At 41.0% G+C, this 13,133-nt stretch overlaps 1 protein-coding gene and 1 long non-coding RNA gene across 3 annotated transcripts in view; one reads left to right on the top strand and one right to left on the bottom strand.

Moving 5' to 3' along the window:
• The window catches only part of LOC105095374 (uncharacterized), a 399,959-nt gene that overhangs the window by 376,479 nt on the left and 10,347 nt on the right, over positions 1–13,133 (top strand). Inside the window, exons 4-8 of the long non-coding RNA XR_837744.3 lie at positions 3,989–4,065; positions 5,628–5,837; positions 7,325–7,461; positions 11,510–11,559; positions 12,273–12,398. This is a non-coding gene — a long non-coding RNA (uncharacterized LOC105095374). The remainder of the gene's footprint in view (positions 1–3,988; positions 4,066–5,627; positions 5,838–7,324; positions 7,462–11,509; positions 11,560–12,272; positions 12,399–13,133) is intronic.
• Positions 5,315–13,133, bottom strand: part of KCNN2 (potassium calcium-activated channel subfamily N member 2) — a 127,922-nt gene continuing 120,103 nt past the window's right edge. For both annotated transcript variants that reach the window (XM_031448838.2, XM_064483224.1), the window contains 2 exons: positions 8,345–8,414; positions 5,315–5,911 (listed from right to left, as the gene is read on the bottom strand). In XM_031448838.2, the coding sequence (XP_031304698.2) occupies positions 5,624–5,911; positions 8,345–8,414 (358 nt within the window). In that variant the 3' untranslated portion in view covers positions 5,315–5,623. The remainder of the gene's footprint in view (positions 5,912–8,344; positions 8,415–13,133) is intronic.

Below are 13,133 nucleotides of genomic sequence, written 5' to 3'. Positions count from 1 at the left end.
AAGGATTCCACACTGGGGCTATTTCCCAATCACTAGAAAAATTTTATCTTTTTTTTTTCCCACTGCAGCCTGATTTAAGAGCAAAAACACCTTTGTCAGTGCTCTCTGTTAAGTGAATTATAATCCTCAGTGTCTCTAAACATGTTTAGAACATTTAAGTAGTATAAAAATGAGGTTTCAAAGAAGGAAAGTAAAAAGTACCCCATTGTAGTCATATTTAAGGGATACCAATATTTCCTCCTAGTATGTATTTTTCTCTTACTAACTCAAAAATTAAAAAGTGGCTCACTTAAAGCCTTTTATCTATTCACTGTCACTTTTCTCTCTGAGGCACTGTAATTGTATCCAACAGAAAGGCTAATTTTGGACTTACATTCCCAAAGTCCACAAAAATAAAAATGTTTGACCTAACAGTTTCATTTAGAGGCAGTAGAACAAGTGAAGCTGGGGATCACTGACATGGAGGGACAGTGGGTCTGTGCGACTCAGAGCAACACATGATCACAGTAGATGCCTTAAAACTGAAGACAGTCTGCATCTCCTCTAGTTCCCCCTGAAGGGGTGGTAGGTGGCACAGTGAAAATTCTGGTCTTTGAGACAGAGTAATGTAGATTTAGAATGTTATGACCAGAAGGCGTTTGATTTTTGTTGTACGTTGTACCAAATGTCTTCTTGTTAAAGTGATTTTGAGCCTCCCTTTACAGCGCAGACACAGATATCTTTATTTTAGTGTCACATGCCACCGCTCGTCTACATCTGAGGCGGGCGGTGGCCACAGTGTCTGCAAGCGTGTGCGGTGCTGGCCTGCATGACTGAGGGCTCGTTACCTGCTGGCCTTCAGTGGAGGTGACAGGTGGCACTTCCTCTGCGTGTGGGTGGGAACACAGTTTGTTCTGTGACCTGTACAAGTCCCTTGTCAGACACATGTGTATTTTGCCTTTGAGTTAAACTCATTTAGGGTCCTCAGGTATTTTTATTCCTTTACCTTAGCTGAGGGCACTAGGTTTCACTGCCCCCAAATATGTTTTTTAAGTGACAGAATTGACTAACAAGAAATATCTTGTTCACAGCTTTTAATTTTTATTTTTGGCCAGAGTGGAAGACCTCAGGGACATTGATAACTAAATAGTAGGGCTATGTAGAGACAAGAGTTGTTTTTCTAAGCAGGAGTAGAGAAGAGGCTAGTTATTAAGCAAGTAGAAAGGCTGGAGAGAAAGTGTCCCTCTGTCCGGCTTTCTGCTTGGTCACAGTTTGTGGACCCCTGCCTCCCTCACACTCCACTTTTAGATCTGAACTTTCATAAATTTTTTTTTGTCTTTTATTATTAAAGTACAGTCAGTCACAATGTGTCAGTCTCTGGTGTACAGCACAGTGTCCCAGTCATGCATGTACATGCATATATTTGTTTTCATATTCTTTTTCATCAAAGGCTATTACAAGATAATTGAATGTAGTTCCCTGTGCTATGTAGAAGAAATACGGTTTTTTAAATCTATTTATATATATATATATATATATATATATATATATATATAATAGTTAATATTTGCAAATCTCAGAGATCTGAACTGTTAGATCCAACTTTTGGATCTGAACTTGAGCGAGCACCAATCCAGTGGTGCTAACACTGCCCCGGTGAGCAGTCCCGGTATCTTCTAATTACTCTTGTAGCTGCTCCCTCCCCTCCTCCCTGCACCAATGGAGGACTGAGAACACTGGGTCAGAGGAAAACCCATAACTAGAGAAAAGGGCATGACTGGAGAAAAAAATTCCAAGTATTTGTAAAAATTTGAAATATGAAATAACTGTCACGTTATCTGTATTTTCTGTTTCTGGGTTCACTGACTTGTGACATATTTGACAGAAGTTTTAGAACGCATCATTGGCAGGGCTCTATTTTTGTTTGTTCCCTGGCCTAAGAAACTGAAAAAGAGCATGCCCATCAGGGCCTCTCACAACAGTGACAGTGAGATGGAGAGAAGTGCCTCATGTCATAGCCCTCCCTGCAGGGGCTGCAGGCACCACATCTTCTACGATTCTGTCAAACAACCAGTTTGATAATTTTTTCTGGATAGATGGACTTGATGGTTCGGCTGGAACTCACAAACTGTTAGGGAGGGTTCCATAGACTGGGAGAAGTCTGTGAAGGCTCATGGACTACAGGGGTGGATTTGGACAAGGAAGTGAGCCCTTTGGTCCAAGTGCTGGGTGACTGTATCAGCACGCCCCTCACCACATATCCCAAGTCCTAAGCGTACGGCATAAACGCCTTCATGTTTCTGGATCATGGTTATGAACAGAGTTTGTGGGATGGCACGGAGAGGAAGGAGGATGACAGAAGCACAAGGAACGTATATACGAGCTGATATTCTGGGATCACATTAAGCAAGAGCGGTGATAGGAGCAGGAGATGAATAAATCAATCCCGAGTCCTGTAACTTGCGTTAAGAGCTAGACAGGTGAAGGGGGAGGGCTTGCGGCCTCTGCCGCCACGTGTTGGAAGTTGTAATGAGACAGGCAGATAGCGGGGGTGTTTAATATTTGTTGCCTTTTACTGGAAATAGTATTAAAAATACCCACCATCATTTCGTTAAGTAGGTGCTAGGCTTTACAGAGCCTCACTGTTAGCTGTGCCTTTTTATACTCATTTTGTGGATGAGAAAAAGGAGGCTCAGGATTGTGGCTGTTCAGTACACAGAGCCTGCGAGTGGCGGAACTCAGTTCCGAACCCAATTCTGAATTTTAATCTCCTTTTCTTTCTACTTTGTCATTCTCCAGACTGGGCTAAGTTGAAAAACAGTAGGGCTGTGAAATTTTAATCCGTATCTAAAGATTTATATGAAACCTAACCAACAGGTTTTTCTCCCACTTCCCACCCTGTCCTCGAACATAATTATTTGATTATTGCAGATGCTTTGGTGGAGAGTCTGTTGGAAAACAGTTGCCAAGGGAGGTGAAATTAGGGAGAAAGCATATGAAATTTCCTAGATCTACTCCATGTTAAGACTTTGGTTCATCCTTTTTTATTTGAATAGCATGGACTCTTCTTTCTAGTGGCCAATCCATGACACTGTGTGTCAGTAGGGGAAATGAAAATATTGAGGAAGGCGTCGTCATTGTAATTCAGAATGATTTGTGGTGGTCATACGTCCTTGTGCAGGCTGGAGAGAGAGAGGCTAGGATGTGGTAGGTTGAAGTGTAAGAACAGACTCAGTTATCAAATTAGAAATTTTGGAAAACACAGTGTAAATTAGAGGAAGGCGTAGAGTTCACGAAAGAGCAGCTCTCCAAGGAGCCCTCAAAAGACGTTGCTTCACGTTCAAAGCCATGTTGGGGGAGGCTTGGAAATGTCAGGAAAAGTTGGTTTCATTCTGCAAATCGTTGACCACAATGTCTATGCGATAGATGGGTCCTTGACTCCTCTTCCAAATTGTGGTTATTTGATGTTGTTTAAAATATCAAAACAAAAGATCATACTGTCTTGTTGACTCATTACCAGGCCTCGTATACTTTGCATAAAGAAATAGGAAAAGGAAGATCAGTTTTTGGAGTAGAGAATTACACCCTACATGAGCTGCAGTTAACTGGGGATCGGAACAGGAGAGTGACGCAAGGCAGTGAAATCTACATAAAACTCACGTTCTCATCTCTTCCTCAGCAAGAGGAGCAATATATTATTCTAGCCCCAGTCTTCTCGTATTCTGGAGTGGTGGTGCTAATTGATCAGTAAGATGAAAATTAAACTTAATTATGCAAGAAGTAACTGCAACAATTGTAGGAACACATTAATCATCTTTTCAGTTTCTCACTCCTTACATCCATTGTTTAAACACCAGATACTTGATATATTCTTGTGACCCAGAACGTATAAAAGAAAATTTTATCTACGAAGCCAAAATCTTGATGAAGTAGGATTCTAAAGTTTGTTTACCTCGCAGTGTGTTCCAGTAAGCAGTGCTCTAATCATTTTTCTTTCGCTTATTTCCAGGCCTTGCCCTCGTCCTGTACAGACATATGTAAGATGTGTGAATCAGCTTTGTCTGCAGCCACTTCAGATGGGCCATAGTAAGTGGCAAGTGATTCTCATGCAGCCTAAAGGAGTCATATACTTACGTGTTTGATCTTGAATGCCAATGTTAGATTTTTGCATCAGTTATGGAGAATAGTTATGAAAGTGACTTTTATTCATTGAACTCTGTAAGGTGATGAAATATATAGCTCTAGTTTTGTGTTAAAGAAGAAAACTACTTGGTGTGCTAGCAACTTGCAGTGTCGTAAGGTAGACACCAAAGGGTGTGGTGCAGAATAAAGGGTTAGAGGGTCAAAGCAGACTTCTCTGAAAATGAAGGAGTCGTTTTTAGATCTAGGCCCAACCCAATAGGACTGGTTTAAGAGGTGTCCGAATGGAGCCTTATTTTTATGGCATTTGACCCTACCACTGTAGACCAGCTCTTACTGTAGACTCTAGAGACGACCACCATGTAAGGGAAGTGAAGTCCACAGTGCTGTTACCTCAGAACGGTTCTGCTAAACCCACTGGGTTCCTAGAGTAAATATGGGAAGAGATGTGTTAACAGCAGTAACTAGCCAGTTCCATTTCACAAAAGCTGACCTTAACTGCCCGTGAAACAAGCACAATAAAACTTGTGAAATATACTGGATGCCGCTGACTTCCATGTACCACGTTTGGAAGTACAGACCACTTGCTTGGTGGCGTGTGTCATGGCCAGAGTGCTGCTCCTTTGTGTTGATCATGCTCTTCGGAGCTATGCAGCCACATGCACCTGTGAACATGCGTGTATGAGCCACACACAGGGTGCATCAGGGGCCCCTTAGAATAAATAAATGTATGAGAAGTGATGACATAGGTAGTTTAAATCTAAAATTCTGCAACATCAGTTCATAGACAGTGGTGTAACCCTGATACTTTCTTCAAGTAAATCTGCTGGTAAACTGGGAAAACAACAATTCTTGAAAACAACTGTGCCCCTACTTTATACACAAGCTTTGATGTTAAAGCCTCACTTCCCATATAATTTGGACACAAACGGAATTAGAAATGAGACATTGTGAAGTCACGGAGAACAGTCAGCTGGCTAGGTCAAATGGCTGTGTCTGTAATGTTTCATCACGAGAGAAAGTCTCAGTGTATAGGGTATGGGTGGGGTAGTTGAAAGTCTTCTTCCAACTGCCCAAACTTTCAGAAATAAAAATGATTAGCATGCATTGGATGATGATCAATCATTTTACCCTGAAAAGCATGTGCGAAGTGAACCTTTAGAAATGTCAAATGACAGAACAAGTATGTGCAGAAATTAACTTTTTTATTACATATCATATAATGTAGCAGTAAAGTCTGCTTGAAGTGCGCAGATAAAAAGGTAGTGAAATCACAGGAGGAACAATCTATATAGCAATCATAGGTGCATTCCCTGTGCATCTGAAAGGAAAAAAAAAAAGAGTTTTCACTCATTTTGGCCTAAAACTTAGTGTTCAGGTTCCCAGGATTCTGACATCAGAACCCGGATAACGCTGATTAGAACCATAGGGGCTTTACAATAAAAGCTAAAATATTGACCATATGATGGCAAAAAGTCTTATTTTGTGGTTAACTGATTCTCTTCTAGCTACTCTCTGATGAAGTTGGTGGCGCCGTGGAGGAGGACCTCCGCCTCCTGGACGAGGACCGGGACCGCTCAGCGTCATAGGGGACGTGCTTGTCGTAGTTCTCCATCTGAGCCTCGAGGAAATCTCTCTGCTGCTGCCTGATGGTCTGGCTTATGAGCCCAGGCAGGGCGTGGATGCTGCCAATCAGCGTCTCTAATTTTGTTTCCAGGGTAACAATCCTCTTCTCAAAGTCTTCACTCCTTTCATTTAAGTCGGAAATCATGTCATACATGATGTTCTGGGTCTGGAAAACAGGCGTGAGAGGAAGAGAGAGACAAAGAGCGAAGGTTTAATTACACTTGCCCTGGAAGCAAACTGTCCACTCTCACAGCAGCTTGAGGGCTGGTCTCATTTGGGTGATACACAGTGTGGTGGGGTGGGGTCAGCTAACTGAACACTCAGCCTGGCCAAGCAAATTCAGCGTCTGTTCAATGCCAGGATTTAGAAATACAAGAGCCCAGGCATTACTCTGATCCAGCTGCAGAAAGTGGTGTGCAGGTGCTGCTGGTGGTGCGGCCAGGGACGCTGGGTGGTGTACAGATGAACAGGTTTTGATTTCATATTTATGTATATATTTTAATGGCTGTTGGAAAAGTTAGCAGATCAACTTCATTTTGCCACATGTATATTAATTAGGACAAGGCTGCTTTTGAAAAACAAGCCGACTTAAAGAACAACGCGTAATAGTACAGATGGTATTGGGATGTAGCAGAAACTTTGAAGGTGGAATATGAATGAGGCTTAGGACAAACTGATTTGTTCAAGTCACTGAGTCACTTAAGCAATTTAAAAATTCCCAAGTTTCTTCACTGTCCTCTGTTCCAAATTATAGGCTCTCCGTTGGGTCAAATAACATTTTTACAGAAAATCATTGAGAGAATAAAGTTGGGGAGATACTCAAGTTAACGAATCCATTTTATGGGCTGCAGCTTAATCAGAACTAAGTGGTTTGAGATAGGAAAAGGCTTTTGGGATCCTGGCGAATTTGGTAATTGATTTTCTTGATCAGAGGGTATTCATAACTCTGACCCCCCAGTTACAGTTCTGGAAATAGCCAAGAGAGAAGGAAAGAGGACCTCAGGGCTGATCAGCTCAGAGCCAGAGAGGGAAGATGGTGGTCAAGAAGGGAAGGATGGAGACATGAACCCCTGTCCAGGGCAGCCTTTCCCAAGTCTCAGACTCCTTTGGTTAAACCTTCCCTCCTTCTATCTAATTTGCCTCTATAATATGTGCTCTTATCTTGCTTAACAACCTCTTAATGATGATAAATGAACTGATTAAATAAGGGAGTTATTATTCAGAACACAGTCACCTAGTTTGAGTTTGGCCATGAAGACAGAATACATTGACTTTTATTTTTACCACACAGTCTTGAGACTATGTAAGCAACATCCGTTCATTCAGAAAATACTGAACCCTGATGGCATAGCCAGTCCTAATAATAAGCATAGCACTGAAGAAATAATAGAAACAGCATCTTGCATCATAAATATATAATTTTACTTCAAGAGTGTATCTATTATATATAGTATGTATAACAGTAATATATACGATGTTACACATAGTAAAATGATGTATCTTACATATTATTTTCAAGCACTGCAAGTATGTTTTCTTTTTCATAATAACACCCAATGTCTTTTATCATTTGATCTAGGAGTGATGAAAGAATGCGCCCCATGTTTGTTCCTCATGTGTCCCTGTGGGAGCCATGTGTGAAAATACTGAGCACATCTTTGGTCCTCACATCCGTGTGCTGCCCAGCGTGAATGAATGATGCCCGCTCTCCCAGAGGTAAGTCGTTACATATTTCACTTGTGGTCTTCTACTTACAGGATATCAAATATTCATTTTCAACGTATTTATATAGCATGTCTTGTTGATATACATTAACATGAATATAATTAATTGTGCTATTTCATGGGGCTCAGACAAACAGGTGTAATTTTTATAGATTATACTGGAGGCTTTAAAAAGGACACAGCTGATACATCCGACAAGCAGTAGGACGTCTGGGTCCAACTGAGAGCTGCCTCTGGAAAAGCATTTGTGTTGAAAGGCTCAGAACGCTATTCTAATGCTTCCTTTGGAAGTAACGCAGGAAAAGGCAATGTTGTCACATTTTGAAAGTGGAGTTTACTTGAGAAGAACCATGTAAAAAATGGCATGGTTTTTGTATCATACAGAAACCACCATAAATTATAAAAAGTGATGACCCTTTTTTGAAAGACAGCTGTAAGCTCTAATTTCTTGTATGTCAAAAAAAAGTCTATGTTGGTTTAAAATACAGAAAATAATTCTCTTGAGCTCTGTGTAGCCCTGAGCCACATAGTGAAACCCAGGATGTGCATCTGCTTTCACAGGGATGAGACTGAGCTACGCAGAAAAACCGCAAAGGTGCTGCCTCGTAGTGCACTGGATTCTTACTGAGCTTGCAAAGCACTGGCAGTGGGAAAGCTTTTAGGGTGTTTAGGACGGGGCTGAACAACGCATGTAACGAAAGCACATATTAAGAGTTTTAGAAAAATTCTTACAGTTTAGGCCATCCTCTCAGCATGGTTCTTATAATTTAATTTGTTAAATAAGTTTGGGGTGGCCTCCCCTTGCAGCATTATTGGGTTTTGTGCAGTGGTTAGTTCCCAGAGATGTAATCACGAGGGCTGAGACCCATGCTTACCTTTGCCAGGTCCACCAACGTGTTTGCTTGGTCATTCAGTTTCCTCTGCTCCATTTTTACACTCCTTAATCTAAAAGACAAAATCTGAAGTCAGAAGGGCTCCTTTTTTGCTACGGCTATCATACGCCTTCCAAAGAGCATGCACAGAATTGACAAGAGCAAATAACTGCATGGATAATGCCTTGAATATTTGGGGTAAAGTCCAAACTGGTTATGTATCGGTACAATGAGAAGCATGCTTCCCCAACACCGCAAAAAAGGAAAATAGAGACTAAGAGATGAGGTGTCCTTAGGACAGCTATTTACCGGGTAGTTAAAGTTGAATTGGGAAAGGCTCATAAGGATTTAACCATATGAGAAAAGCCAAAACATTCCTTAAAGCCCCAGTATCGTGACAAATAGACATAGGAAGAAGTATGCAAAGCAGCTGGAATTTCATCAGTGTGGGAGCAGCGAGCACCTTCCTATGCCTACGTGACTGGATACGGGCATCGGCCCTGTTTAGTCTGAGATGGGTTGGGTTAGGCATTTGAACCTGATGAAATACAGTGATAAGTGAGATTCTTCTTTGCAAAAAGAAAACTTTTATTCAACCAGCAGCAAGATAACTCAAAACACATAGTTCTCTTATTCTTCATTGTATTTCACTTGACTTTTATCTTAAACTGCCATTGAATTTGAAAGGAAGCCAGAGCATTTCTTGGTGAGAAGTTTTCTTAATTTTTATTGGAGATAAAAGTCACAGGACAATTAAAGTGTCCAACAGATGGGATCTGTCCTTGTATATAGTTACTTTTAGAAACTTTAAAAATATCATTGCATATATCTGATTGACAGTCAGAAAGCCACTGTTCTTTTAAGAAAATACTCTTTCTGACTGAGTACTTATCATTCCTTATTTACATAATATTTCAAGAAATATTTCCTCAGTGCTTGCTACGGTACCAAGAAACTAAGATTTTTCTAACAAGAGAGAGAAAAGTGGTTTGTTCTTTAAGCCAACCACTGGGAGCCATGCTCCAAAAGAGAAGCAGGTCTCTCTGAGCTACTTGGTGAGAGAATCCACGCTAATCTTGTTACTTCAATGGTGGGTCACTTTACAAAGTATAGTATTAATGTTGGAGAGAGCACTCTCTATTATTTCCCAATTTAAATGAAAGGTAATTAGCTAGAAGGGATAAAAAAAAATTCACAGGGCAAGATTTTACTGCCAGGGAGATTTCTGTAACACATGTTCACGATGCTCAGTGATTTTGTTCTGAAATGTGGGTATCCAATATGTCACGAAATCTGCTCCACAGCGAAGAGACAGTTCCTTCTGCCAGTAAGAGTTTAACTGACACCTGCTTAAAACACGATCTTTAACCATCGAAAACAGCTTAAGGTTAGAACTTGTGATCCTAACTATGTGTTTCTCTATTAGAAGACTTGGAGCTCAGTTAAGTAGCTCCTTTTTAAGCTACTATAGAGACAGAATGTGTTTGAATCTAAAAGAAATTGACAAGCATATTTAAATCTAATATGTTGTCGAGATGTATTTCTCCAAGTACGTGCAAGGGTTACAATTCTGGATGTGTGCCTTTTAAGAACAAGCCCCCCCCCCCCCCAGAAAAAAACCCCCAACTTTGAAAATGTGTGGGTCATTATAGAGAAATGTACTACAGAGCGTAACACTGTGACACGTGGATTCTTTCCTCCCTGGCCCCAACTTGACCTTAAGTTTCTGCATGTATGAAAAGAAGAGGGTTAGATTAGGACAGTGTTTCTGCAGTGCTGGATTTATACCAACAGAGGTGTTCTAGATGACTAAGTGGTACTCCAACAAGACACTAAACAAGGCTGAAACAGATGGAGAGACAGTTATTCCCTTTAATTCTCTCCCAATTCTTGATTATTATAAGAAAAATGTCTCAGGCTGGTCCTATCCTGTTTTTTATCTCCTAACACCTGCCAGGGCCTCCTTTTTAAAAAAAGAAGGAGCAGGATTGCAGCTCAGAGCTCTCTCCAGGCAATAGCCTATGGTTAGAATTCAGTAGCTGTGTTTCAATTATCAACTGATGTTATCTTCACCTCTCGTTGCTGGGAGTGATATATATTTTTATCCATTTAGAATAGGGATTTGTATCACGCTTTCTGTTCAGATTTAAGTAGGTCATAGTATAGTTGGCACACATGCCTGAAGTCTGGGGACACCAGATCAGAAGCCTCCAGCAACTTGTGAGGGCAGGAGAGCCCTGAGTTCTGCAAGCCCAGCGGAAGGGCCGGTGCTGGTCCCTTGCCTGAGGTGGGTCCTTCACAACAAGGGAGCCCCATTTACTTGTCTGGGATTTCTGCATTACGTTCATGACAGTAGAATTTTGCCCATTTTGTTTTCCGCTAATCTGGAAAGCTGGCGTAGATTAGCCCTATTTGATTGGAATACCTGTAGCTCCTTGAACTTAAATTATGTTGCCTCGTTGCTGTTTAGACTGCCTGGAACGTCGGAGAATGGGGAGAAGAAGCCTACTTAAGCTGCAGCTGCCAGAATAAAAGATAACATGCAGCTGTGTATTGTGCTTTTATCCCCCCCCCCCCCAAAAAAAAGAAGAATAAGAAACATATGTTGATTTCTTCCTTGTGAACTTCACTTATCACAGGAAAATATCATGATTTTGGATCACATTTCCACAGCAGCAGTCAGACTACTAAAATTCACAAATCAGGGACCCGCTTGGGTGCATGCAGCCAGTAGAAAATTCTGCGAATGTCGAAGGGAGCGGCTCACACAACTTACTTCCGAGCTCTATTTTCATTTTGTTGAAATAAAGAGACAAAACAAAAGAAAAGAAACTGTAAAATATTCTGGAGCACAGTGACACAGTGTGGTGTTCAGTGGTGCACAGGGGGCTCGATTCGTTAACTGGAAGATCCTGTTAAGATTCTGCAGGGTTTGGCGTACTGATAAGAGAGAAGCACTATCCGATTATTGTCATCCTTAAAGTGCGTGGCTTCCTCCAGAACTGGAGTTCAGAAGGAAGAACTTGTATCAAGTCATCTTGGTCTCCTTGATACATGATGCTCACGTAAACAATAGGAAACATTTTGCCTAGTATGATAGGATATGGTTAAAAGGAGAATATTCTAAGTAATTCAGTTTTGGTTTTTTGTTTTTTTTTTTTTTGCTAGATTACATCTTTTCCAACTCAGGGCTGTTGAGAAGCCTGGTTTTCTGAAAGGTGGGTAATCTCACACTCTCTGTTATAGAAATTAAGTTGATGGGATTTCTTGACTCAGAGACAAGTTCATGTTCATGGATGGGTCTCTACTTGAGACAGAAGAATGAGAAACTTTGAAGGTAATACTGATAGTAGAAAAAGAGTTAAAAGTAACAGAAACAGAATGCTTCCTGGCACTAAGTGACGGTCCCCAAAGATAGATACAGTACTGAAAAGAGGACACCAGCCTGGAGGGTGAGGTGTCCGTCAGAGACTAGAGAGGTCATGTGTCTGGGAGGGAGGCTCTGAAGCTTGGAGAAGAAAAGGAAAGAGGAGGCTGGCAGAAGGAGGGAGAGCTACTGAAAAAGCTCTCAGGACAAATCAGAGAATAGGAGAGGCCAGGAGAGCTCTATGCAACGAATTTGTCAGTATTTCCTTAACCAACAAGGTCCAGTTTCCCCTGGTGCAGACTGACAAGGTTGATGGTCTCACTGTGTCTGAACAGGGGGGTAGGGAAGTCCTGGCCCTTAGGAATCGAGCCCTGTGTGCTTTACTTTGACTTCACTCACTAAGATAAAATGAAAGATAAATATGAAAAATGAGAATAATCTAGCCACACCCAGCCCGTATACTTCTCACAATGTAGAAGTACGTACCCTCCCCCCTCAAAGGACACCCAGTAGCCCCAAGACTAATTTACAAAACAATTCAGAGCACTTTTCACTTGCTTGCAGGTCATCTACTTTAGAAGGACACATTGCTACAGAAGAAACAGAAGGAGAAATGTCTGAAAGCAGCAGAAGAATCACAAGTGGTTTCCTCCATCACTTTATCTGAAAGCAGCATGTGCAGAGACCCAGGTAATCTGCGCCGTGGAGCCCTCAGCTCAGGTCTGTGCGCCTTGTGGCCATGTGCCCATCTGCCTAGGGACAGTTTTCAAACTTCATTTCCCCACAGAGTGTTTTTTCCTAACATTTTAGTCTTAAAATTATCTCACCTGCAGGAAAATTAGAAAAAATTTACCGAGTGGTCCCCCAAGATTTTCAGTGTGGATGTAGTCCTAACTTGAGTTCTATGACAATTTATATAAATACCCACCACTTACACATGGCTATAGAATTATATTACAAAAACTGTCAAAGCATTTTTTTTGTGGCTACATGAAACTATACCAATGACATCAACGGTAAGTCGTATTTCATTCCATATGGGCACAAGAAATCTTTCCACTGCTTTGTGTCATTTTGGTTTTCAGAATAGAGGTAACCTCCTTGGTTAGGTATGTTTCTGGGTATTTTGTTATTTTTGATGTAATGGAAATGTTTATGCTGGTTATAAAATTCTGGTTTTTGAGGTGGAAAAAAAAAAGGTGAATGAAGGGCCACAAATGGCCATATACCCTTCTTTCTTAGGGGTGAGTTGTATTCCATCACAGACACAGATGCTACATCACTCTTGATGTACTGCATCACTCTTGATGTACTGTTGGGTGCTTCCATGTCTTGGCAATTGTAAATAATGTTGCTGTTAATATTAGGATATATGTGTATCTTTTTGAATTAATTCTTATTTTATAGTTAGCTTTATTCCTTTGA

Source organism: Camelus dromedarius, chromosome 3 (genome assembly GCF_036321535.1).
Source record: "Camelus dromedarius isolate mCamDro1 chromosome 3, mCamDro1.pat, whole genome shotgun sequence".
NCBI lineage: Eukaryota > Metazoa > Chordata > Mammalia > Artiodactyla > Camelidae > Camelus > Camelus dromedarius.
The sequence above is the reverse complement of the archived record's forward strand: the minus strand, read 5'-3'. Positions and strand labels throughout refer to the sequence as shown.